The 27,096-nt window shown below is 45.8% G+C and overlaps 1 protein-coding gene across 9 annotated transcripts in view; it reads right to left on the bottom strand.

Moving 5' to 3' along the window:
- The window catches only part of nek1 (NIMA-related kinase 1), a 211,131-nt gene that overhangs the window by 107,498 nt on the left and 76,537 nt on the right, over positions 1 to 27,096 (bottom strand). For all 9 annotated transcript variants that reach the window (XM_038805820.1, XM_038805815.1, XM_038805821.1 and 6 more), the window contains 2 exons: positions 24,137 to 24,268; positions 20,572 to 20,674 (listed from right to left, as the gene is read on the bottom strand). In XM_038805820.1, the coding sequence (XP_038661748.1) occupies positions 20,572 to 20,674; positions 24,137 to 24,268 (235 nt within the window). The remainder of the gene's footprint in view (positions 1 to 20,571; positions 20,675 to 24,136; positions 24,269 to 27,096) is intronic.

The following is a 27,096-nucleotide window of genomic DNA, read 5'->3' as shown; positions in this document are numbered from 1 at the left end:
ACGGTCTCTGAGGAGCTGGAGTTGGGTGCACTTCCCGCAGGTATAGTCAGCGGGGACACCAGTGGTATTCCTCACCACCCACATCCTACAGGAGGAGCATGCAACTGCCCTAGCCTCCATCCCCTCTTACTTTACAGAATTAGCTGCCCTGAGGACCAACTGGACCTCCGCCCTCCGGCTCTGCTCCCAGTCAGCTGTACTCTAAACTCCTGGTTCCCTTCACGCTCTTTGATAAATATAGGAAATTAAATGAAAGGAGTACCTTACTCCCTCCTCACCTAACTCCCTCAGTCACCAAACTCTCACTGTAGCACTCAAATGCCACAAGCTCAGCACTCCCTCAGTCACCAAACTCTCACTGTAGCACTCAAATGCCACAATCTCAGCACTCCCTCAGTCACCAAACTCTCACTGTAGCACTCAAATGCCACAAGCTCAGCACTCCCTCAGTCACCAAACTCTCACTGTAGCACTCAAATGCCACAAGCTCAGCACTCCAGTGCAAACAAAGTCTGCACTGTAACCAGCTCCTATTTATGCTGTGACTCTAGCCTCTAAAAACTGGCCTAATGCAATTAACTAATTAACAAGCTCCAGCTGCAAGTAAGTCCAAGTAGAACCTTGTTTAAAGCTGATTCAAAATTCACCTTCTTATAGACCAAACAGCAACTTTTAAGTTAATTAACTAAATAAAAGAAATACTAGACTTTAAATAACCCTTATACTCCCTCAGTCACCAAACTCTCACTGTAGCACTCAAATGCCACAAGCTCAGCACTCAGTGCAAACAAAGTCTGCACTGTATCTAGCCCCTATTTATACTGTGACTCTCGCTTCTAAAAACTGGCCTAATGCAATTAACTAATTAACAAGCTCCAGCTGCAAGTAAGTCCAAGTAGAACCTTGTTTAAAGCTGATTCAAAATTCACCTTCTTATAGACCAAACAGCAACTTTTAAGTTAATTAACTAAATAAAAGAAATACTAGACTTTAAATAACCCTTATACTCCCTCAGTCACCAAACTCTCACTGTAGCACTCAAATGCCACAAGCTCAGCACTCAGGTTAAGTAAACGTTGATAAAATTGGGGGTGGATAAAATATATATTAAGAAAGAAAGAAATGGTAAAGACAGTTAAAATGAAATGGGCTAAAAACAAATTGGTCGAGGTGGGGTAGAGCTGATCATCTGAAGTTGTTGAATTTGATGTTGAGACCGGAAGGCTGTAGCGTACCTCACTGGAAGAGGAGATGTTGTCCCTCCAGTTTGCGTAGAGCTTCACTGGAACATTGCAGCAGGCCAAAGAACAGACATGCGGGCATGGGAGCAGGCTCTTTTGTTAAAATGGCAAGCAACAGGAAGGTCAGGGTCCTGAATGCGCACAAACCGAAGATGCTCAGCAAAGCGATCACCCAGTCTGCGTTTGGACTCTCCGATACAGAGGAGACCACATTGGGGGCAGCGAATGCAGTCGACCAAATTGGAAGAGATGCAAGCGAAACGCGGCTTAACCTGGAATGAGTGTTTTGGGCCTCGGATGTAAAGCAGGGAAGAGGTAAAGGGGCAGGTGTTGCACCTTCTGAGATTGCATGGGAAGGTGCCATGGGTGATGGGAGGGGTACTGGGTATGGTGGAGGAGTGGACGAGATTTTCTTGGAGGGAACGGTCTCTGCGGAATGCTAACAAAGGGAGTGAAGGGAAGAGGTGTTTGGTGGTGGCATCACGCTGGAGTTGGTGAAAATGGCGGAGGATTATGCTTTGCGTATGGAGGCTGCTGGGATGAAATGTGAGAACGAGGAGAACTCTATCCTTGTTCTGGGAGGGAGTAGAGGGGGTGAGGGTAGTGGCGTGGGAGATTGACCGCACGCTGTTGAGGGACCTGTTCACAACTGTCGATGGGAAATCACAGTTGTGGAAGAAGGAACACATTTTCGAAGCATCATTTTGGAAAAAGTGGTATCACCGGAACAAATGTGACGGAGGCGAAGGAGCGGAGAGAAAGGGATGGAGTCCTTACAGGGTGTAGGATGCGAACAGCTGTAGTCCAGATAGGTGTGGGAGTCAGTGGGCTTGTAGTGGGTATTAGTGGATAGTCTATTGCCGGAAATGGAGACAGAAAGATCAAGGAAGGGAAGTGTCTGAGATGGACCAGGTAAAAGTGATTGGGGGGGTGGAAACTGGAAGCAAAGTTGATGACTTTTTCCAGGTCCGGACGAGAGCATGACGCAGCACCAAAATAGTCATCGGCAAAGGAGTTGTGGCAGGGGCAGGGCCGGCCCAAGGCACCGGCAACTCGGGCAGTCGCCCGGGGCGCCATGTGCTGGGGGGCGCCAGAGACTCAGGTCCCGCGCATGCGCAGTTGGGCCGGTGCCAACCAGCGCATGCGCGGTGGCCGCCCTCCCCCAGGGCGGCCCCCTCCGCCCCCCCCCCCAACCCGGCCCCCCCCCCCCCAACCCGCCCCCCCCCCCCCCCCCCCCCCCCCCCCCCCCCCTGAGAAGTTATTGAGAGATAGATTGAGTTCAGCCAGGCGGAGGAGAGTGGTGGTGGATGGGAATCGTCCGGGTCTCTTTTCGCAAAAGAAGCAAAGAGCTCTCAGGCCATCCTGGTGTGGGATGGAGGTGTAGAGGGATTGCACATCCATGGTGAATAGAATGCAGTTCGGGCCCACGAACTGGAAGCTGTCAATATGAAGTAGTGCCTCAGAGGAATCCCGGATGTAGGTGGGGAGGGAATGGACCAGAGGAGTGAGGATCGAGTCAAGATAAGAGGAAATAAGTTCAGTGGGGCAGGAGCATGCTGACTCAATGGGCCTGCCGGGACAGTCCTTTTTGTGGATTTTGGGTAGTAGTCTTGGGAAGTAGTCTTGCTGCAAATGGCCAGAGACTGCTTCAGTATCGGAGGAGTCACAAATGGTGCTGAACACTGCACAAACATCCCTTATGAAGAAGGGAACGCCATTTGCTGAAACAGCTGAAATGTTGGGCCTATCTTGAGAAACTCTTACGGTGATGTCCTGGGACTGAAGTGATTAACTTCCAACAACCCAACCATCATCTTTTTGATGATAAGTATGACTCCAACCAGTGTTGGCTTTCAGAACCAGAGAAAAGTTACAGCACAGAGAAGCCATTCAGCTCCAGCTTGGCTACAGCTCCTTGATGCCACACTCCGCGAAATGCAGTCACTCTCACCCACCTCTTTTGTCCATGTTTGAACTAAAGCTATAATGAGGTCAGGAGCCGAGTGGCCCTTGTGGACTCCAAACTTGAGTACCAGTGAGTAGGTTGTTTCAGTCTAAGTGCCGGCTGATAGCACTGTCAACCACCCACTCCCATTACTTTGCTGATTATAAAGAGTAGACTGATGGAATGATAATTGGCTGGGTAGAATTAGTCCTATTTTTTCTGGACAGGACCCACCTGGGCACTTTTCCACATTGTCTGGTAGATGCCAGTATTGTAGCTGCACTGGAACAGCTTGTCCAAGAGTCTTCTGTACTATTGCTGGAATATTGGCAGGCCCCATAGCCGTTGCAGTTTCCAGTGCCTTCAGTCTTTTCTCGATATCCCGTGGGGGGGGAATCGAATTAGCTGAATACTGACATCTGTAATGCTGGGGCCTCAGGAGGCAGAGATAGAGCATCCATTTGGCACTTCTGGCTGAAGATTGTTGCAAATGCTTCAATCTCGTCTTTTACACTACTGTATTAGGCTCCTCCAATATTGAGGATTGAGATATTTGTGGAACCTCCGCCTCCAGTGAGTTGTCTAATTGTTCATCACCTTTCACACCATGATGTGGCAGAACTGCAGAACTCACATCTGCTTTACTGGTTATGGGATCACTTAGCTCTATTGCTTGCTGCTTTTATTGGTTGGTATGCAAGTAGTCCTCTAATATCACTTCACCAGGTTGACATCTCATTACACCCACTTGAACTCTTTTTTAAAAAATAAATTTAGAGTACCCAATTATTTTTTCCAATTAAGGGTCAATTTAGCGTGGCCAATCCACCTACCCTGCACATCTTTGGGTTGTGGGGTGAAACCCACGCAAACATGGGGAGAACGTGCAAACTCCACATGGAGAGTGAGCCAGGGCCGGGATTCGAATCCAGGTCCTCAGCGCCATAGGCAGCAATGCTAACCACTGTGCCATCGTGCTGCCCTCCCTCTTGAACTCTTCTTTGAACCAGGGTTAATCCCTGGCTTGACGGTAATGATAAAGTGAGGGATATGCTGGGCTGCAATGTTACGGATTGTGGTTGTGCACAATTCAGCTGCTGGCCCACTGCACTTAATGATGTCTAGTTTTGAGTTACCAGGGCCGGGATTCTCCCCTACCCGAGGGGTCCCGGCATGTTGGAGTGGCGTGAACCACCTTTAGGAGCCAAGCCCTCACATTGAGGCGCTAGGCCCGCGCTGGAGTGGTTCCCACTCCGCCGGCTGGTGTGAACGGCCTTTGGCGCCACACCAGCCGGAGCGTCAGCGGCTGCTGATGTCATACTAGCGCATGCGCAGGGGAGGGGGTCTCTTCCACCTCCGCCCTGGTGAAGACCATGGCGAAGGCGGAAGAAAAAAAAGAGTGCCCTCACGCCAATCGGTGGGCCCCGATCGCGGGCCAGGCCACAGTGGGGGCACCCCCCCCCCCGGGTCAGATCGCCCTGCGGCCCCCCCCCATGACTCCGGCACCCGCCCGCACCGCCAATCCCGCCGGTAAGAGAGGTGGTTTAATCCACGGCGGCGGGAGAGACTAAGCTAGTCACCGGCGGGACTTCAGCCCATCGCGGGCCAGAGAATCGCCGCAGGGGCCCGCCGACCACCGTGGGAGGCCCGCCGACCTGCGTGGCGCGATTCCCGCCCCGCCGAATCTCGGGGACGGAGAATTCGGGACACGGCGGGGGCGGGATTGACACCGGCCCCGGGCGATTCTCCGACCCGGCAGGGGATCAGAGAATCCCGTCCCACATCTTTTTAAAATCTATTCCATTTAACAGGATGATAGTGCCACACAATGAGTGATTGTTTAAGGTGGTGGATCGGATGCCAATTGAGGAGACAGCTTTGTCCTGGATGCTGTTGCGTTTCTTGAGTGTTGCAGCTGTCATCCAGGCAATCGGAGAGTATTTCAACCCACTCCTGACTTGTGCCTTGTAGATGATGGACAGGTTTTGAGGCGTCAGGAGCAGAGTTACTCATGACAGAATTCCCAGCTACTGACATGCCCTTAAAGCTACAGTATTTATATGGCTGGTCCAGTTCAGCTTCTGGTCAATGGATGTTGATGATGGGAGATTGTGGAACGTCAAGGAGAGAGATAGTCAGGTTCTCTCTTTCTGGCTTAAATGTTACTCTATTCAAGCGCACTGGGCTGCTAGTGACTGGAGATCTCTGGCATCACAGTGCGCAACCCCTGGCTCAGATACGACCAAACAATGTTCAAAATAGAATGCAACAATGTGTACAACAAGAATGATGAGCGAAAACTGCAAAGAAAGCAGTTTGTAGAATGCTAATGTTTTACAACAATGTAATCATGTGTTATGTTTTAGTTTTGATTTAAATTTTCCTTTCTTATCTAATGGCATAATGAAATGAAAATGAAAATTGCTTATTGTCACGAGTAGGCTTCAATGAAGTTACTGTGAAAAGCCCCTAGTCGACACATTCCGGCGCCTGTTCGGGGAGGCTGGTACGGGAATCGAACCGTGCTGCTGGCCTGCTTGGTCTGCTGTAAAAGCCAGCGATTTAGCCGAGTGAGCTAAACCCTAAGTGACATTGAGTGTAATGGCAATACCTCTATAATCTGTTGACCATTTTACTATTAGTATTTTTGTACTTTGTAACATAAAATAAAAATAATTTGCCTAAAATACTGTCAATATTAACAAATCCACTGGAAGCTACAACTTATTAACCATGCGGTCACAGGACGTCCATTTGAATGAAGACGATGTTGTCTTCAGTAATTTATCTGTAAATGTTGTAAATTAGCTTAGACACCAATCAGTTCAATTATCTTTCCAACAAAATCAAACTGGCAATGTCAACTTTTGGATGGAGGGATAAAAATGATTTTTAATTAATAATTCCTACTTAAAAAAGTCAGTGTAATTATTCGAATTATTAAATGATTGAGTACAAAATTGATAGGAGTATATATTTTTTCTCAATGAAGGGGCAATTTAACGTGGCCAATTCACCTACTCTGCACATCTTTTGTCTTGTGGGGACGAAACCCACACAGACACGGGGAGAATGTGCAAACTCCACACAGATAGTGACCCGGGGCCGGGATCGAACCCAGGTCCTCAGCGCCGTAGGCAGCATATAGAGCATATTTGACGCAAAACTCGTTATTTTCCCAGGATGAAATGTTTAATATAAGCACGCCAACATTTAAAATTGAAATGAATGAACTAATAATGCTCACAAGAAAACAGAAAATTCAAAATTTCACCTGGTGACACGATACATTCACATAACACTCTTCGCAGTTTCCTATTTTAAAGAGCATTTGTCTATTCAAGACACCGCTTCAAAACAGCCAAAGGATTATTACAGAATATGATAAATGCTCGAAAACCGATAGACACAGTAAATCCCAGTATAGTGACCCTCTTATTTCAGAGGGTATCAGATTGTTAATACTGCGTGGGAGATAAATCGCAAAAGATTTTATCTGAAACGGAGATCTGAAAAGAGCCCTGATCTAAATGATTATTGTTCAACATCTTTCGGACAATAGAGAGCTTTAAATAATTGTTCCTGCAATTAGATTCCCTACAAATCACATAACAGCCACAAGAGTACATGCAATTTTGGTGGGTACAAACCATCAATCCCAAATTGTCGTTCTATAATTATGTGGAATTTGGTTATCACTGGCGAGGCTAGCATTTATTGCCCATCCTTAATCTCTCATGGGAGACCAAGTATAATATGCTGTTAGAGAGACTAACAATCATCCTAAAGGTAAAATGGAAAACTTTGGCATGGCAAAGAGATCCTGTTTTAACCTTTCATGGTTCTAGATTTTAAATTCTAATAGACGTCACATTCCAACTTGTTGGTCAGTCCAAAAGACAGCATGATTAAAGATCAGAGTTCAAACTTAAAGCTGATGCTATAGCCAGGATAATATTGCACACTGTCACTTGACCGATTAGCTAGTTATAGACAAATGACAGGTCTCAGGGTGACATGTACAGTGTCCGTCACTGGCTGACAATATTTGCATTTTATCACCTAGCTGCAATTCAGTCTTAGGCCCAGGAGAGATGCATGTACAGACCACAAGATTTGAAATATCATAAAAAGTAGCTAGATACGCTTGAAACATTGAAATGAGCACTGAGCGTGTGCAGATATATTAGAAGCCCAATGAACCTCTGCACACTTTGTAAAGTTAGTTTGGTAATTCAACGGAGTTAGACTGCTTTCTATGCCTCACACATACTGCATAGAATTAAAAGCAAAAAAAAAAAACAGGCCATTCGATCCAATTGGTCCCTGCTCCAGATGAACTTCCTCCAACTCACGAGCATATTCTTCTAATTCCTTCCCACTTATATTAATTCGCTAGATTCTGCTTGAATACATCTATTATTTGTCTCAACGAGTCCATGTAGCGGTGAGTTCCAATTATTTTTGTTGATCTGTGCCTTTTGTTAACTGATCAAAAGAAGCTGCAGCGGCTTCCGGTGGCGGCTATGAAGGAGTAAGTCACACATTTGGTGGCTCCCGCTCGGGTCGGACTTTTGGACCTTTTACCCCGATTTTCTACCGGACTCGAATTGTGAAACTGAGGACAGAGGAAATTGTGTACTGAATTCCCACATCGGTGCATGGAGAAAAGGACTAGAAGTGCTCGTAAAGACAGAAACAGAAAGGCAGAAGGCTTGGGCTGAAGCTGCAGCAGGAGACAGCATGGCGGAGGACTGGACCTCTGGTTTGTCGACCCAGCGGTCAACGGAGCAGCTGATGCAAGTTATTCAGGAAGGCTTTGCTAAGCAGAAACGGGACTGCTTGGACCCGATTAAAGAGTCAATTGAGCGGCTGGAGCTTAGATTGGACGCCCAAGATCGGGCGATCCAGAAGGTAGAGAAGGCGCTGGCTGAGCATGAGGACCATCAAACTGCAGTGGAGTTGGAGGTGGGTATGCTGAGAGACCAACAGAAGAAGCTCCTGGAGAAGGTGGAGGACCGAGAGAATAGGTCCTGCCGTCAGAACGTGAGTATCGTTGGGCTCCCGGAGGGGTCCGAAGGAGCAGAAGCTGGGGCATACATCGCAGACATGATTCTCCAGGCCCTTGGGAGGTGGACAGGGCTCACAGAGCACTCGCGAGGAAGCCGTGAATGGGAGACCCCCCGAGGGCAATGGTGGTGAGATTCCACAGGTACTTGGATAAGGAATGCATTCTATAGTGGGCCAAGCAGACACAGAGCTGTAAGTGGGGGTTTGCCAAGACCTGAGTGTGGAGGTGGCCAGAAGAGCAGGCTTCAACCAGATTAGGTCGATCAATTTTAAGAAAAAGGTGAAGTTCGGACTGTTGTATCCGGCCCGTCTCTGGGTCACGCACGAGCAGCGACGTGCCGGGGGGGGGGGGGGGGGGGGGGGGGGGGGGGACGGTGCGCTGGCCCCGGGCAGCCATTGGATGGGGGCAGTGGCGTGCAGAGCATGGATCGCGCCCTGCGCACCGCAGTCGGCAGGAGCGCGCCTGCGCACGCGGTCGGCCGGAGCGCGCCTGCGCACCGCGGTCGGCCGGAGCGCGCCTGCGCACCGCGGTCGGGTGGAGCGCGCCTGCGCACCGCGGTCGGGTGGAGCGCGCTCTGCGCACCGCGGTCGGCCGGAGCGCGCCTGCGCACCGCGGTCGGCCGGAGCGCGCCTGCGCACCGCGGTCGGCCGGAGCGCGCTCTGCGCACCGCGGTCGGCCGGAGCGCGCCTGCGCACCGCGGTCGGCCGGAGCGCGCCTGCGCACCGCGGTTCCGGGTGGAGCGCGCCTGCGCACCGCGGTCGGGTGGAGCGCGCCTGCGCACCGCGGTCGGCCGGAGCGCGCCTGCGCACCGCGGTCGGCCGGAGCGCGCCTGCGCACCGCGGTCAGCCGGAGCGCGCCTGCACACCGTAGTCGGGTGGAGCGCGCCTGCGCACCGCAGTCGCCGCTGGTGAAGAGGCGGCTTTGCACTCGGCGGCTGGAGAGGGAACAGAAAGGGCGCGAATTCTCCAGAATCGACGGCAATGCCACCATGGGTGAGTTTTATTTATTCTTTATCTTTTGATCTATTTTAAAACTCTTCTCTGCACCCTCTCTGTAGCTGTCAACTTACTAAACTGTCGTGCCCAGAATTTGACATTTGGGCCAGGGGCACCCATTTGGGACAGAACCAGTATTTTATAAAGTTTCATCATGGCCTCTTAACTTTTGCCCTCTTACCCTTTATACTTAAAGCCCAGGGTCCTATAAATGGGAGATTCTCAGAGACTTGACTGCAAGCTGCTGGAGCTCGGATCTTGAACAGAGCTTTTATATCTGGATTTGGGGACCCTTTATGCACTGGCATAGTGCAAAACCAGGCCCCACATGACCAGGGTTTTGTGAAGAAGAAGGGATCTGGAAATGTGTTGACTGTGAAAATTATATTTGTGGAAATTGGGTGAAGTAATGCCGGTGTTTGATGAGACTTGGTGCTAAAGCTTTAGAGAAATGAAGATGGAATTTGATTTGAAGAAGTTCAACATTTTGAAGGATATTGTGGCTGAAATGAAAGCGATACGTGCTGAATGAGCTGACCAAAATGTGTGAGATATGTCTTTGTATCTGCTATGTGTAATTTATCGGTCATATTATTGCAATTTTCCTGTTAATTCATGTTTAATTTATGTTGATTTTGGTGTGATTGCTAATATAAAAGTGAAGTCTTGTATATTGGTCTTAGTTGGGTTGTTTGTAGTTGTTTCCACAAGGGTCATAACAGTATTTCCATGACGTTGCTGCTCTTATCCTTCTCCATGGGGGTTGCAGAGGAGGGAGGCACAACCTTTGAGACATAACATCTCACCCATTGCTGCAAAGCAAAATGACTGAAGAAGAGAACAATATCCCTCGAATCCCAGCGCTAAGGGGAAATTGACTAACTTACAGCGCAATTTAACCTCAGGCAGCCGTCCTATACCTTAGAGATGGCAAAGATAAAGAAACCGATTCCAGATCATTTGAAGATGACAATATTACAACATGGCCCTGAAAGATATCAGAATAAAAGTGGTCCATTTGCTGAGAAGGATGGGAGATCATTTTCCAAACAGTGGTTTGATAAAGTTTCCACAAACGGAGAAATTGTGGAGAGAAAATGGTTGTTATACTCTCCATATCGGAAAGCATGCTACTGTTTGTTTGCTTTTTTGTTTTCAAAGGAGCATTTGTCGTCTGTGTCAAACTTTGGAAAGGAAGACGGTTTCTCCACTTGGAGAAAATTAAATCCAAGAATACCTGATCATGAGAAAAGCCCTTCTCATAGAGCTCACATGAGAGAATACCTGAACCTCGTAGTTCGACTCCATCATTCAACTACGATAGATGCTGAACTTCAACAGCAAATGTCTGCTGAAAAGAAAAAGGTGGAAAGCTATAACTGAACGGATTGTCGCGGTTATATCCTTTCTGGCAAAAAAGAATCTGGCCTATCGTGGACATCGAGGAGAAGGAATATCTGGGTTATCAGAGCCAGAGGAGACAGTCAGTGAAAATACAGGAAACTTTCTAGCAACAATCAGACTTTTGGCCAAATATGATGACATCTTAGCAAAACACTTGCAGAGCGGGAAAGAGAAACCAAAAAGTGTCACCTACTTGTCCAACAGAATTCAAAATGAAATAATCAATCTTCTTGGTGAAACTGTCAAGAAAAATATAATTTCCGAAATTAAGGACGCAAAATATTTTAGCATAATGCTGGATTCAACTCCAGATATTTCCCATGAAGATCAGGTTTCTGAAATTCTGCGTTACGTTCATATTGATGAAAACAGAAAAGTAGAAATAAAGGAGACATTTCTGGGATTTTTTCAAGTCAACAAGAAAGATGCAGTCAGCCTGGTAAATAAAATACAGGAAAAATTGGAAGACGACAAAATTTCCATGAATGGCTGTCGTGGTCAAGCATATGATAACGCAGCAGTTATGGCTGGAGTGAGAGGAGGTGTTCAACAAAAAATTCTTGAAGTTAACCCAAAAGCTGTGTTTGTGAACTGCGAGAACCACAGCCTCAATTTGGCCTGTGTCCATGTAAGTGAGGTGCAACCTGTTGTTGTTACATTTTTTGGCATTCTAGAAAAACTCTTTACTTTTTTTTCTTCATCTACTTCTCGTTGGGAAGTGTTAAAATCATTTGTCACTCGGACTGTGAAAAGACAGTGTGACACAAGATGGAGTTCCAGCCATGATGCTGTGCAAGTAATTCACGAAGAGTGTGACAACGTTATTGCAAGCCTTCAACACCTGCTGGAAGGAGAATTTTCAAGGGAAACTAAATCTGATGCAGGATCGCTACTTAACTCTATTCAACAGTTCCCGTTTATAGCTTTATTAAATTTTTGGTACTCAGTTTTTTCATCAGTGGAGAAAGTCTCAAAACGTTTGCAGGATCCAAAAATGGGGTTCCATGAAGCTTCTTGTGATCTGAGAGGACTTATTCATATCTTGAATTTGAAGAATGACGAAATTATCCACAATGCAATAGATTTAGCCAATGAATATTGTGAAAATTGGGGGAATACCAATTGCACGAACAAGGAGAAGAAGAATAATGCCTGGAGAGTCAGCAAGAGATAGTGGACTGACGGCAGAAGAAGAAATGAATAGAGTAATGGTAGAGATTGTGAACAGATTAAAAACTGAAATTGAGACCGCAGTGTCCGTCTTCAAAGACTCAGTGACCGATTTCTTTTCTTCTGAACTTGAATTCAGTAGTGATTGAAGATGAACAAGAAAGAGAGAAATTAAAAAAGGAATGTTCAGACTTTGCAAATTATTATGACAATGATGTGGTTGCAATTCAGTTATATGATGAAATTATTGATTTTGTGATGCTCCTCGAGCTGGAGGGAATAGAGTTCCCCCTGATCCTAAAGATGCTCTGGAGTCTTTACTGCAGTATGGGAGGGATGTATTTCCGACGCTGTGTGTTTCATACAGATTACTGCTTACATTTGCATTTTCAGTCGCAAGCTGTGAAAGGTCATTTTCAAAACTGAAATTAGTAAAAACATATCTGAGGTCTTCTATGTCACAGGAGCGACTGACCAACCTGGCTTTAATAAGCATTGAAAAAGAATTTCTCACAGCTGATGTAAAAAGTGAAGTAGTTCAGGTGTTTGTGACAGGAGGTATCATTTGGGGAAAGAACTTAATAAATTTGATTGATTAATATTAAAATCGAATAAAGCGTTTTATTTTCATGTTTCATCTGTGTTTATATATTCAAAATGTTTTCCTTTCTCATAATATTTCTCAGTATATTAGGCCTATACTTGAGTCTTTGGGGCATATAATCAAGATTTGGCCCTGGGCATCACCAGACCTCTGCACGCTGCTGCGCACGAGGAACAAACACTTTTATTTGAGTCGCCTGAAGACGCGCTTTCCGAAAAGGAAAGGACTGGTGGTGGACTGAGAACTTTGAACTTTGCTGCAACGTTCTGTTTTTTTTTTGCTTTTCTGTTCTTTTAAAAGAAAGTTTATTGTTTTGTGGAAGCTGTTTGTAATGCTTTTTGCATTGATTTGGGACCAGCGGCAGAGCTGAGTGAGTTTAGGTTTTCATTTGCACTGTTGGGGGATGGAGATGTGCTTGTTGTTTTTCTGTTGGGCATTTTGGGGGGGGGGGGGGGTTTGCGCAGGGAACAGTCGGGGGAGATATCCGGTGCCAGGGATGGGGGCCACCAAGCTAGCTGGAAATGTTCTGCTGATGCAGGAGGGACTTGGGCTAAGGGACAGAGAGGAGATTTTGGGGGGGGGGGGGAAAGAGTGGAGTCAACGCATCCGCAATATGTGCCAGGCTCAGCCTGGCACAATTTAAGATCGTTCACCGAGCTAACATGACAGTGGCCCGGATGAGCAGATTCTTTGGGGTGGAAGATAGGTGTGCAAAATGTGCGGGAGTACCAGCGAACCATGCCCACATGTTCTGGACATGCCCGAAGCCGAGGGGATTTTGGGAGTTTGCAGATGTCATGCCCACGGTATTAAAAATAACTGGGGGCACTGAGTCCAGAGGTGGCGATTTTCAGGGTGTCAGACGATTCGGGAATCCAGGAAGAGAAAGAGACAGACGTTCTGGCCTTTGCTTCCCTAGTAGCCCGGAGACAGATACTATTAGCTTGGGGGGACTCAAAGCCCCCGAAGTCGGACACCTGGCTATCGGACATGGCTAGCTTTCTCTGTTTGGAGAAAATCAAGTTCGCCTTGAGAGGGTCACTGTTAGGGTTCGCCCGGAGGTGGCAACCGTTCGTCGACTTCTTCGCGGAAAATTAATCGTCAGCAGAAGGGAGGGGTGGGTAGATTAGCTTAGAGTAGGGGGTTAATAAAGGTGGGACCTGTAAGGGAGGGAGACGGCTTTTGCACTAGGTTTATAGTTTCATGTGCATTGTTTATTTTGTTGTTGTTATAATACCAAAAGTACCTCAATAAAATATTTATAACAAAAAAAGCTGCAGCATCATGGAATAATTACAAGCACAGGAGATTGCCGACGACCTGTTGTATATATCAGATCCGGTTCCTATGGGGGGGGGGGGGGCATAATGAGACTGCTAAAGAGGTTTGGGCTTTTTCAGGTTACAAATTAAATTTGAAGAGGGATTGCTTTTCTGCTTCCCCGCCGGGAAAGGGCTCTAACTTGGGTGGGGGGGGGGGGGGGGGGTTTGCTGTTTCGGATCGCGCCCACCCATTTCAGGTATCTGGGGATGCAGGTGGCTCGGGATTGAGCCCAGCTCCGTAATCTAAACTTTGAGCCTGGTGGGGAGGGTCAAGGTGGACTTGCAAAGGTGGGATAACCTCCCCCTGTTGCTTGCAGGCCGAGTGCAATCGGTGCAAATTAATATTTTGCCGCGGTTTCTATTTTTATTCGAGTGTCTCCCGGTCTTCCAGCCAATGGCATTTTCCGTGGGAGTGGAGCGACTGATCTAGCCATTTATTTGAGTTGGGAAGGTCACCAGGATTCGCAAAACGGTGCTCCAGACGGGACGACAGTTGAGGGGTTGGCCTTACCGAATCTTACGTCTCATTACTGGCCAGCAAATGCTTGGGGTAAGGAGCCAGAAGCACTGTGGTGAAGATGGAGGCAGGCTTGTGTAGGAGGTTGGGGCTGTGGGGGTTGGCTACGGCACTGCTCACGTTGCGCCAGGGAAGTACTCGAGTAGCCCAGAGGTGGTTGGCGACGCTTAAGATAGGGAGGTAATTTCAGCAGCATTTTAAATTAGGTGTGACATCGAAATTGATGCCGGTCCAAGAGAATCCGATTGGATGCAAGGTTTCGGGGAAGGGAGAAGGGAGTGGTTACACTAAAGGTTCTGTTCATGGGAGGACGATTTGCATGTTTGGAGGAGTTGAACCAGAAGTTTGGGATCCTGCAGACCAAAGCTTTTAGGTATTTGCAGGTGAGGGATTTTGTCAAGAAGACTTTCCCAACATTTCCGGTGATGCCACCCCCCTCTTTGCTGGAGGGTGTGCTGTCAGTGATGGGGTTAGAGGGGAAGTCACCTCGGCTATTTATGGGAGGATTATGGAGGAGGATGTGGTGTAGGTCAGGAAGCGGGAGGAGGTATTGAGGGGTGCTGGAGAAGGGGTTGTAGTGCAAGGTGTGGCGGAGGGTAAATGCGCCGACCTCTTGCACGAGGCTGGAGTTGATACAGTTGAAGGTGATGCACAGGGCACACATAACGAGGTCGAGGATGAGTCGGTTGTTTGAGGAGGTGAAGGACATTTGTGAGCAGTGTAGGAGGGGCCGGCCAACCACGTACATCTGTTTTGTCATGCCTGAAGTTGAAGAAGTTCCTACAAGCAGCAGCTCTCAGTTAACTTTGGACCAGTTCCTGTCTATTTTATTAAAATTGGCACTCCCCTAATTAAAAACATTAATTTCCAGTCTATCTTTGTCCCTTTCCATAACCAACTTAAATTCTACTGAGTCATGGTCACTGTTTCCAAAATGCTCCCCCCACTTGCCTGGCTTCATTCCCTAAAGCTAGATCCAGCACTGCCCCTCCCTTGTAGGACTTTCCACATACTAGTATAAAAAGCTCTCCTGGATGCATTTTAAGAATTCCCCCCCTCCAAGCCTTTTGCACAGACTATCCCAATTAACATTGGGAAAGTTGAAATCCTCTCTTTTTCTTGCAATTCTCAGAGTTTGCCGACATATCTGCCCTTCTATCTCTCCCTGACTGTTTGGGGGCCTGTAGTACATTCCCAGCAATGTGATCACCCCTTTTTGTTACCAAGTCTACCCATATGGGTTCATTTGGGGAACCGACTAAAATATCATCCCCGAGCACTGCCGTGATGTTCTCTCTAATCAATAATGCAATCCCTCTTCCTCTTTTATCTCCCTCTCCATCACGCCTGAAACTTGGAAACCCGGGGACATTCAGCTGCCCAGGCTCACTCCCCCGCCCTATCCTCATAACCCCACCTAACCTGCACATCTTTGTGGGAGGAAACTGGAGCACCCGGAGAAAACCCACGCAGACACGAGGGAAAAGTGCAAACTCCACAGACAGGCAAAGCTGGATTTGAACTCGGTTCATGAGGGCCGAGGCAGCAGTGCTAACCACACCGTCATCCTTTTACTTATGTATTTTTAGAGACATGGATGGACAGAGTCATAGGACTGCCAAGTAACTTTAAATGAAAGAATAAAACATTTAAACAAGATTAATGTAATACACTAATCCCTGACTCCCATGAACTCTTTACAGGTATACACAGTATTATAAGAATTACAAAAGTTACAAAATAGCTTAAATTCTAATGTACTTTGAAAGTACACAGTCCATGCAAACAAATGGGCATACCACACTCATAACTAAGTGGCAAATGCCACTCAATACAACTCCTTTGGATTGCTCATAAAATCCCCCCCCCCAGCTGCGAAACATTTGTCAACTGGTCTCACTGGCACTCTGACTTCCACACTAGCGTTTCCAAACTCCACTCTTGGAAAAAAAAACACACCTTAGAATCGTCTCCCAAACAACACTTCCTCAGATGTTTTCACCAAGGATCCACTTCCAGGGTTTCAATCTCCCCTTTCAGTATTCTCTCTTCCTTGGATTGTCACATGCATTCAAGCTTCCACACCATATCTCAAGTACCCAGCAATGCCAACAGAACACTATGGCTTCACAGGATGTATTAAGATATATGTCACCAAACCTTTGATTTACCTCAGATGTTCATCTTCTTTCCTAGCTGACCTTAAATCTGGTTCTTGAGCTGTCTCCACGTAACAGCACTTTCTCTGCTTTTTACTTCAAACTTTGACCAACAGGATCTTGTTTAGTTTCTTGCATTTTGTTCCTTTATCTTAACTGTCTTCCTGAGACATCCCTGGTTTCTGGACTTTTTGTTCTTTGGGTAAGTCTGCTTTCTTCCCAGCTGATTGGTCCTGTCCAAGTCCTCCTGGGACCAGCTTAAAACTAAGCTCAAAGTTCTTTTGAATCTGGGGTGGCCCCTGGTTCATAAGCAACAACCTAATTTCGCTTTAAAACCTATTTACTTTCACATTGTAACCCATTTAATTACAATGCAGGCACAGTTTAAAGTGACCCAAGCCCACAGACACACAAGTACCTTTGTTTAACATTAAGTTAACTAAAGTTTTAGCCCTTTCTTATACAGAAACTGAAAATTAAACTTGCTTAAAGCTATACCCTATTTCTAACAGCCAAAACTACAAATGTAGATTATTTAGAACCAATTGTTTCCCAACATCCCATACATGCCTCTCAACTCTATCCAAATGGATTCTGACTTTGCCCCCTCAAGCACATTCTCTTTCCTTCACTGCAATTCTCCCTTAATGAGTTCTCCACCTACCCGTTCTCATTCTCCACCTTTTCTGCACACTTATCCTCGAATATGAAGCGCTCAGTCCTAATCATTAAGCAAAGTTTCCGTCATTGTCACTGCATCATATTTCCATATGGCTACTTTTGCTTGAAACTCATCAGCCTTCTTCATCATATACATGCATTGTAAACTTGTCTTGGTATTTATTTTATCCTTCTTAGTCTGCTCTTTTCTAACATTGCACTACTTCCTTTCCTTGGAAACATTTTTTTTCCTTCATACAATTTGTTTCTCTTCTTTCCAGCACCCAATGCAGCCATGTGTTATTCTTAAAAACAGCATTCAATTCTCTGGTGTCCTCGGGATGATTTGCTATTATACATTAGAGATATAGAGGTGACAGTGGGAAACATGATGGGGATCTCGTAGTGTTTGAGCCTTTTCTGGTGACAAGTTAAACACAAGAAAGAGCGAATACATGCGGGGCAGCTTGGGAGGGTTGCTGTTCCGGCTAGCAGCAAGTCATGTTTTGTATTTGGGGGTCCAGATAGCAAGGGACTGGAGGTTGAACTACACAAATCTGGTAGGGAAGGTTAAGGCAGGTCTGCAAAGATGGGACGGCCTCCCACTATCCCTTGCGAGCCGAGTACAAATCGGTTAATGAATATGTTATAGAACTCATTCTTCATAGAATTTACAGTGCAGAAGGAGGCCATTTCGGCCCATCGAGTCTGCACGGCTCTTGGAAAGAGCACCCTACCCAAGGTCAACACCTCCACCCTATCCCCATAACCCAGTAACCCCACCCAACACTAAGAGCAATTTTGGACACTAAGGGCAATTTATCATGGCCAATCCACCCAACCTGCACATCTTTGGACTGTGGGAGGAAACCGGAGCACCCGGAGGAAACCTACGCACACACGGGGAGAACGTGCAAACTCCACACAGACAGTGACCCGAGCCGGAATCGAACCTGGGACCCTGGAGCTGTGAAGCAATTGTGCTATCCACAATGCTACCGTGCTGCCCACGGTAGCATTGTGGATAGCACAATTGTTAGCGAGATTTTTTTTTTAAATTTCAGTGCCTCGTGGCGTTCCAGCCCAAGGTGTTTTTAAGGGAAATCAACTGGCTTGTGAACGGGTTTATTTGGACGGGAAAGGGCCCGAGGATCAGAAGGACGGTGCTCCAGAGGGAGAGAAAAGCAGGATGCTTGGCCTTGCCAAACTTTAATTATTTCTATTGGGCAGCCAATGCTGAAATGTGCTAGCGTGATGCGGAGATTTGGAGGAGCTGTGGGTCCGGGTGGAAGCAGAGTCTGTGAAGGGGCAAGCCTGGGGTGTTGGTAACGGCTCCTCTCCCGGTTGTGCCAAAGAAACAGTCTACTAACGCAGTGGTAGTAGTCACGTTAATAATTTGGAGACAACTCTGTCAACATTTTAATTTGAAGACTGCCTCAAGGCTAGCTCCCATCTGTGCAAGCCAGTTATTCAAGCCTGCTAGTTTGCATGTGACGTTTAGAGAGTGGAAGGAAAAAGGGTTGGAGAAAGTGGGAGATATATTTTGAAGAGGTTCGGTTCACTAGCCTGGGGGAAGTAAAGGGGAAATATGGGCTTACAGATGTTGATGGGTTCAGGTATCGCCAGGTGCAAAGCTGGGTCAAAAAGGTACTTTCCAGCCTTCCCAGTGAAGCAGCCTTCTACCTTGCTCAAGCGGATTTTATCCTGCTCCATGTCAGAGGTGGCCAATGCGTCAGGCATATATTAGCGGATAGCAGGGGGTGGAGGATGTGAAGGTGAAGTGGGGAGAAGAGCTGGGGATGACCTTGGAGGAGGAGGTTTGGAGTGAGGCACTCAGGAGGGTGAATGTGACCTCATCCGGTGCGAGGCTGTCTCATCCAGCTACACGTAGTGTTTCAAGCTCACTTCACGAAGGCTAGAATGAGTCGATTTTTCGACGGGGTGGAGGATAGATGTGATCGGTGTTCGAGGAGGCCGACGCACCATGCACTCATGTTCTGGTCATGCTCAAAAATGGTGGGCTTCTGGAGGTTCCTTTTTTGATAGTAGGTCGGCAATCCTGGGCACTGGGTTAGAACCTTTCCCACTGGTGGCGCTATTTGGGGTTTCAATGTGCCAGAGCTCCGGACGGGAGCAGGGGTACATGTCCTGACCATTGCCGCATTTGTGGAAAGGAGTCGGATCCTCTTGAACTGGGAGATCGACGACACAGCTAAGCGCCTCGGCGTGGCTGGGTAACCTGATGGAGTTTTTGCATCTCGAGAAGGTCAAGCTGACCGTGAGAGGGCCAGTGGAAGGATTTTACTGCAGATGGCAGCCGCTTATAATGTTCTTGAAAGAGTTGGTCATTGTTAGCTGTTGCGGGATTCAGTAATGAGGTTGTATTGTTGTCGGGGGAAGTGGGGGGGTGGGGAGGGAGGGAGGAGGAGAAAGGGCATGGTCTTACTGTTTAGCTGTTACTCTGCAATGTTGTATGCTCTGCAGAAAAATAATAAAAGTATTTCCAAACAAAAACTTTCCTCAAAAAGGAGAGCAACCCCAGTTTCTCCAAACTGTCCTTGCAGCTGGAGTCCCTCATCCCTGGAACCATTCTCATTGTTTTAGTACCCTCTCCTCTCTCAAGCCTTGACATCAGTCCTAAACTGTGGTGCCTGGAACTGGACACAAGGTTAAACAAGAGTTTTCTAAAAGTTCATCCCAGCTTTCTTGTTTCTGTGTTCGGAGCCCAGACTTTTAAAGCCCAAAATTCCGTTTGTTTTATTAACCACTTTCTCAACCTGCCCTTCAATGATTTGGAAACACATACCCACAGTTTTCCCTATTCCTGCACCCCCTTTACAATTGTGCCCTTCACTTTATGTTGCCTCTCCTTGTACTCCCCACCAAAATATATCACTTTATACTTCTCTGCACATGAGACACCAGATTCGCAACAATATGGTTGACTTTCAACTGCCCTCTGAAATGGCCGAGCAAGCCACTCAGTTCAAGGGGGGTTAAGGATGGACAATAAATGCTGGCTCAGCCAACAATGGCCACAATCCATGAATGAAAAAACAACCCACCGAGGTTAAACTAACTGGCCTGTCATTGCTGGGTTTAACCTTTCACCCGTTTCCAGACATCCATGCAACATTTACAATTCTCCAGTCTTCTGGTATCAATTCTTCTCCCTATCCTGTAGCAAGGAAAATTAGATGGTTATGGCTGTGCCTCTGCACTTTCCAGTCCTGAAGACATCAACTAAAGACAGCCAATACCTACTAAATATCATTTTTAAGTTCACCTAGAATTTCAAGAATCTCCTCTATCACGATGGAGGATACCACAATTCCACATGATTATGCCCCGGCTGAGGAATTAAAACTGCAGATGCAAAGAGGCTGTGAAAACAGTGGCACGCACTAACGTCATACAATTAACCCATTGCACCTCATTCAACAGATTAGGTAAAAAAAAAGAATGGAACCAAAAGTTTCATACCAAGTGTCCTTCACCACGTGCTTTATTCTGTAGTGCTTCCCGCTTTCGCTGCCAAAATTCTTCGACTTGCTTTGCCCTTTCTGCAGCTGCATATCCTCGCTGCCTACAGAAATAGATAGCAAGATTTTCAAAAGCTTCATTATGAGAAGTCATTTTATATAAATGCAAAAAAATTAAGACTCACTAACAATTGAGGTACAATCACATCCCGTAAAAAATAACTCGGAAATTGTCACACTGGTGGGTAAGTTGCAGAGGGCGCATGGAGCTTTAAGAGATAACCAAGTAGCATGGTACTAGACTTGGATGTAGGCTGGATAGGAATGGGTGGTATTCATCGGTCTCGTTACACGACAATTCAGGAAACCAAACTGGTTTCCCCAAAATATTAGCCTTCACTGATTTACCATTGTCTACAATGGACTATATTCTGTGCATGGCCCTTGTAGATAGGTGGCTTGGTGACATAACTGCGCATTTGTACATCATACAATGAACAAACTTCAATTTGAGACAGAGAGAGGGGATTAGGAACATTAGCCTCAAAGATGTGCAGGGGAAAGTTCTGCTTTTAACAGCTTTGATTTAGAAAAACTAAAAAGGCTTCTGCAAATACAATAGAAAAGATTCAAGTCACTTACAAATAATTGGAAATATTCAGCAGGTCTGAATTCAGCATCTGCAGAAAGAGAAACAGAGATAACATTCGCCCCGTTTCTCCCACAACAGATGCTGCCTGACCGCTGAGTTTTTCTCGCATTTTCTGTTCTTATTTGATACTTCCAGCATCTACAGTTTTTAGATTTCATGCAAAAAACTGGTTTGTTTATGGGCATTTATCCATTTACAAATGGTTTGTCACCTTCTCTCTTTGGCACAGTTCATATGGAATCAAAACTCAGCATTGGCACAGCTTTTTCTTGCTGGCACTAACTGTAATTGCATCAACTGCTCCTCAGGTTAAGCTATCTTTGATCTTAGCAGGGGATTCATCAGGAATCGGAAATCCAACATTAAAAAACCACGCTTCAGAGTCTCCAAAACAAATTACTGGGAAACTGACATCACTAGTATTTGTTTGCATGATACATTTCTCACATGATACGTTTCTCAGAGTACAACGGAAAATCCATATGCACTCTGATTTTCCACCGAAAGTTGTCCCAAGTCAGAGCCTTGCACCGGTGGTCACGTCACTGTGTGGCCTGTTACCGTCAATCTCCTGCTCAGGGCAGCATGGTGGCGCAGTGGTTAGCACTGCTGCATCACAGCTACACAGTCCCGGGTTCGATCCCGGCCCTGGGTCACTGTCTGTGTGGAGTCTGCACATTCTCCCCAAAGATGTGCAGGTAGGTGGATTACCATGCTAAGTTGCCCCTTAATTGGGATTTAAAAAAAGAATTGGGTTCTCTAAATTTTTTTTTAAATCAATCTCCTACTCACTGTCAATAGTCAGTCTCAGAGCAAGAACTTGAATTTACATTGTTCACATTGGAGATGGCTTAACTTCTGTTGTAAAGTATAACTCACCCAAAAATAAAAACTTGAAGACACTCAATTTCTCATCAATTTACATGAAACGCCAATCATTATGGCAAACAATTCAACTTGGATTGTATACATAATTTCCTTCCAGCATTTTCATCCCACTTTTTCTTCCTCTCCCAAATGTATTTATTTCCTCTCCTGAGACATTTTCATGGGTTCCTCTAATACTTTGGACACTGTCTACTCTTGTGCAAGAGTCAACAACACCAAAGTCCTCAATCATAGATGCATTTACAACCAAATTCATCCATTCTTCATTCAACATTTACTTCCCTTTCTGAAGAGATTACAAGGTAACAATAAGAATAACCACTCCTTGCTGCCCTGCAAACCAACATCACAGCGGAAATCAGTAAACTCAAAACAGGTTCCGAAGCAGAACTTGCATGTTTCCTGATTTGTGTGAAGCATTTAGCAACTGACTAGTCCCAATCATGTTCTTAAATCTGGCTTACTTTAAAGGATTAAGTCAAGACAGCATCCACACGTCTAAGTAAGAACATGACACATATTAAGCAAATTTTCGACTCTTAAAAGAGTCATCCCGACTTGAAACATCAGCTCTCTTCTCTCTCCACAAATGCTGTCAGACCGGCTGAGATTTCCCAACCTTTTTTTCTCCCAAATTCCAGCATCTGCAGTAATTTGCTTTTACATTACAAACTTTGACCACTCTGAGCAAATATCCCTTTTACCTTGGATGTCCAATACCTGTGTACCTCCATCCCCCACCAGGATGGTCTGAGGGCTCACCACTTCTTCCTCGAACAGAGGCCCAAACAATCCCCATCCACCAACACTCTCCTCCATCTAGCTGAACTTGTCCTCTCACTCGTTTTACATGTCTCATTTCCTCCAAACCAAAGGTGTAGCTATGGATACCCGCATAGATCACCCGATTTGCCCGTCTCTTTATGGGGTATGTGGAACATTCCTTGTTCCAGTCCTATCCGGCCCCATCCCACAACTCGGTACATTGACGACTATTTCGGAGCCATTTCATGTTCCCGTCTGGCCTGTAAAAATGTATTAATTTTGCTTCCAATTTCTACCCCTCTATTACCTTCATATGGTCCATCTCTAACAATTCCCTTCCTTGACCTTTCTATTTCAATTTCTGGTTGACCTTTCTATTTCAATTTCTGGTTGACCTTTCTATTTCAATTTCTGGAGATAGACTGTCCACTAATATCCACTACAAACACACGGACTCTCAGCTACCTAGACTACAGCTCTTCACTCCCCACATTCTGTAAGGACTCCATCCCATTCTTCCAGTTCCTTCGCCTCGGTCGCATCTGTTCCAATGATGCCACTTTAGTCGTGGTTTCCCATCCACTGTGGTCGCCAGGGCTCTGCGCCATGTCCGACCCAACTCCCGCACCTCTGCCTTCATCCCCTCTCCTCCCTCCCAGAGCGAGGATAGGGTCCCTCTTGTCCTCACTTTTCACCCCACCAGCCTCCACATTCAAACACATTCAAAGAGTCATCCTCCACCAGTTCCGCCAACTCCAGCACGATTGCACCACTAAACACATCTTCCCCTCATTCCCCGTCAGCAGAAGGTGCAACACCTGCCCCATTACATCCTCCCTGCTCACTGTCTCAGGCCCTAAATACACTTTTCAAGCGAGACAATGCTTCACGTGCACCTCCTTCAATCTGGTCTATTGCATTTGCTGCTCCTAGTGCGGTCTACTCTACACCATCTATCACACGTCTTCACACAATCTGCTCTCGGACTCGATTCAGGGTAGTCTACATTACATAGGACTTGCAAAGTGACAAAGTCTAAAAGTGTCTTCTCCTTTGCAGCACCAACATCCTTCGCCTAGAGGAGTACAAATAAAAACATGGATTTCCATGATTTTAACACCAATGAAAATCAAAGATATCTAAACTGGTGACAAATCGGTATCAGCTTTCAAAAGGAATGGATGTCTGTAGGGCTCCTTGTTAAAATGTAGCAGGCATGCAGTAAGAATAATAATTTTTTAAAAAGCTTTCAGCAACCAACCTGTAGCAATGTGCTTGTTTGGCCACATTTTCAAGTCTCTTCACTTCTCTTCTGACTGCTTCAGCATCAGGCAGCTGATGAAGGCCTCCTGGTCCATTTGGGACCATAGGACCTGCACCTGCTGAAAATCCCCTGTAAAAGCCAGATACATTATTCTGAGGACAGCAAAAATTAAGGGGCGATCAAACAGAAATATAGAAAATCATAAAGGGAAGGGGTTTGACAAAGTAGAAAGAAACTGTTTCTTCTGTCATGTGGGTCAGTAACCAGAGGTTAGAACGTTAAAATAATTGACAAAAGAATTAGTCGGGATAGGAGTGATTTTTTTCCATCCACACAGGGGCTAAAATTTGGAACACATCAGCCAACAGGGTGGTAAAATTAGAACTTTAAACGGGCAATTGGGCATTTGTTCAAAGAAAACTAATTTTCAGGGATATGAGAAAACATTAGGTGTGTGTTAGAAACCCCTGGGCTAGTGCACGGTCAATCACTTGACCCGGGATCGCAACACAATTGAAATAAATAAACACAATTAATTAACTAAATTAATAGCAATAACTGTGATTAAATATGCAGCAAATACAACAGGTTAACTATAATCTCATTCCTAACCCCCTCCCTCCATTTTAACTCACCCCACCCTTTATATATACACACACACACACACACGCAAAGAGGGGAAGAGGGGTATAAAATGATAAAAGTATAAAGGATAAGAATCTTTGTTTCAGATGGTTGTTTTCCAGCACACCTTTCTTCAACTTAGGCTTTCAATTAGATATTTCTGCTCTTAATGAGTAATGATTTTCACTGTAAATTCATTCAGATCTTCATGCAACTATGCAGCTTTTCTGGATGAAGTGAGTGAGAAAGAGCATGTCCCTTCCTCGGAGAATCCAGGAACCAACTATGCTTTCCTTAGTTCTCCGAAAAATCATCCCACTTGGGTATGACCCAATCACCACCTGTTATCAGGCAGCATACGGCCTTTTGCCAATTCACTGGCCACCAGCCAATTAATCGAACTGAATCCCTACGATCTCGCTCGGTTGACAAAAAAATCCACATTCTGCTGTTCAAAGCGAGCACAGTGTGCCAAGTTGTAACTTTTGAGTTCCACTTCCTTTGCTGGACTTTAAAAATGCATGTCCGTGGATCAAAACAAAATCATACAGGGGCTGGTTTAGCACACTGGGCTAAATCGCTGGCTTTTAAAAGCAGACCAAGGCAGGCCAGCAGCACGGTTCAATTCCCGTATCATCCTCCCCGAACAGGCGCCGGAATGTGGTGACTAGGGGCTTTTCACAGTAACTTCATTGAAGCCTACTCGTGACAATAAGCGATTTTCATTTCATTTCTCATTTTCATATCAGCAAAAATAAAGAAAGGGGAAATAAGGGAATCAACAAGAAGAGCCCTTACATGTAGGACTGAAATAAGAACACCGTGCTGGAAAAATTCAGCAAGTCTGGAAGCAACTGTGGTGAGAGAAACAGAATTAATGTTTCAAGTCCAATATGACTCTTCTTCGAAACCAGTGTGGAATTGAATTGGACAGCTCTTTCCAAAGAATGATGAGTTGAATGGTCTCTTCTAATAAGAAATTATAAGAGCAGTTGTCTCTGCTAATTAGATGGGAACTTTATTTCTTATATTTAAAATGTAAAGGTCATAAAATGAGCTGCAGATAGAATAAAAAATGTGAAGAAGTTGCTCCATTATGAAGACAGTAATGCATGGTTACTTGGCAGCATTCTTAAATGGTACGGCATTCAAGCCCTGTATTAGTACATTAGCCTCAAAGTGCTTGTCAAGGAATGCTAAGCTGCAGGAGTTGCCATCCTTCAGATACATATTAAACTGCACCTGTAATTGCATGCTACAGTATTTCAGATAGATACTCCAGATTCCCTAGCATTCTAGGAAAAACTAAATTCAGGGAGCAATCCGTTCAACTTAAAAAAACTTATTTCATGGGATGTAGGTGCTGCTGGCTAGCGCTAAAAGCTCCAGGATTCTGACCCAGCGACAGTGAATGGATGGCAATATAATACCAAGTCAGGAAGATGTGTGGCTTGGAGGGGAACCTGCAGGTGGTGTTGTGTGCATGTATCTGCTGCCCTTGTCCTTCTAAATGATAGAAGTCACAGGTTTGGAAGCTGCTGAACATAAGAACTAGGAACAGGAGTAGACCATCTGGCCCCTCAAACCTGCTCTGCCATTCAATCAGATCATGGGTGATCTTTTGTGGACTCAGCTCCACTTTCCGGCCCGAACATCATAACCCTTAATCCCTTTATTCTTCAAAAAAACTATCTATCTTTATCTTAAAAACATTTAATGAAGGAACCTCAACTGCTTCACCGGGCAAGGAATTACATAGATTCACAACCCTTTGGGTGAAGAAGTTCCTCCTAAACTCAGTCCTAAATCTACTTCCCCTTATTTTGAGGCTATGCCCCCTAGTTCTGCTGAAGGAGCCTTGGCAAGTTGCTGCAGTGCATCTTGCAGATGGTACACACTGCTGCCGCTGTGCGTCAGTGGTCGAGGAAGAAGTGAATGCTTCTGGTGGCAGAAGAGGTGTCAATCAAACTGGCTGCTTTGTCCTGGAGTGTTGTTGGAGCTGCACTCATCCAGGCAAGTGGAGAGTATTCTATCACACTTCGACTGGTGCCTTGCAGATGGTGACTCAGGAGGCGAGGTACTTGCTGCAAAGTTTCCAGCCTCTGGCTACACACAGCATTTATATGGCTTGTCCAATTCAGTTTCTGGTCAATAGTAAACCCCAGGATGTTGATAGTGGGGAGGTTACTGGAAAACATTTCTTCTTCAATCAATACTCCTCAAAACAGGTGAACTAATCACACATTTTATTGCTGTTTGAAGAAGCATCCTTTGAGCAAGGTCAGCTGTCATATTTGTTGGTGTAACACGAGACGCCATGTTAAAGACATTCA

Source organism: Scyliorhinus canicula, chromosome 8, assembly GCF_902713615.1.
Source record: "Scyliorhinus canicula chromosome 8, sScyCan1.1, whole genome shotgun sequence".
Classification (NCBI taxonomy): Eukaryota; Metazoa; Chordata; class Chondrichthyes; order Carcharhiniformes; family Scyliorhinidae; genus Scyliorhinus; species Scyliorhinus canicula.
This window is presented reverse-complemented; position numbering and strand designations above follow the sequence as displayed.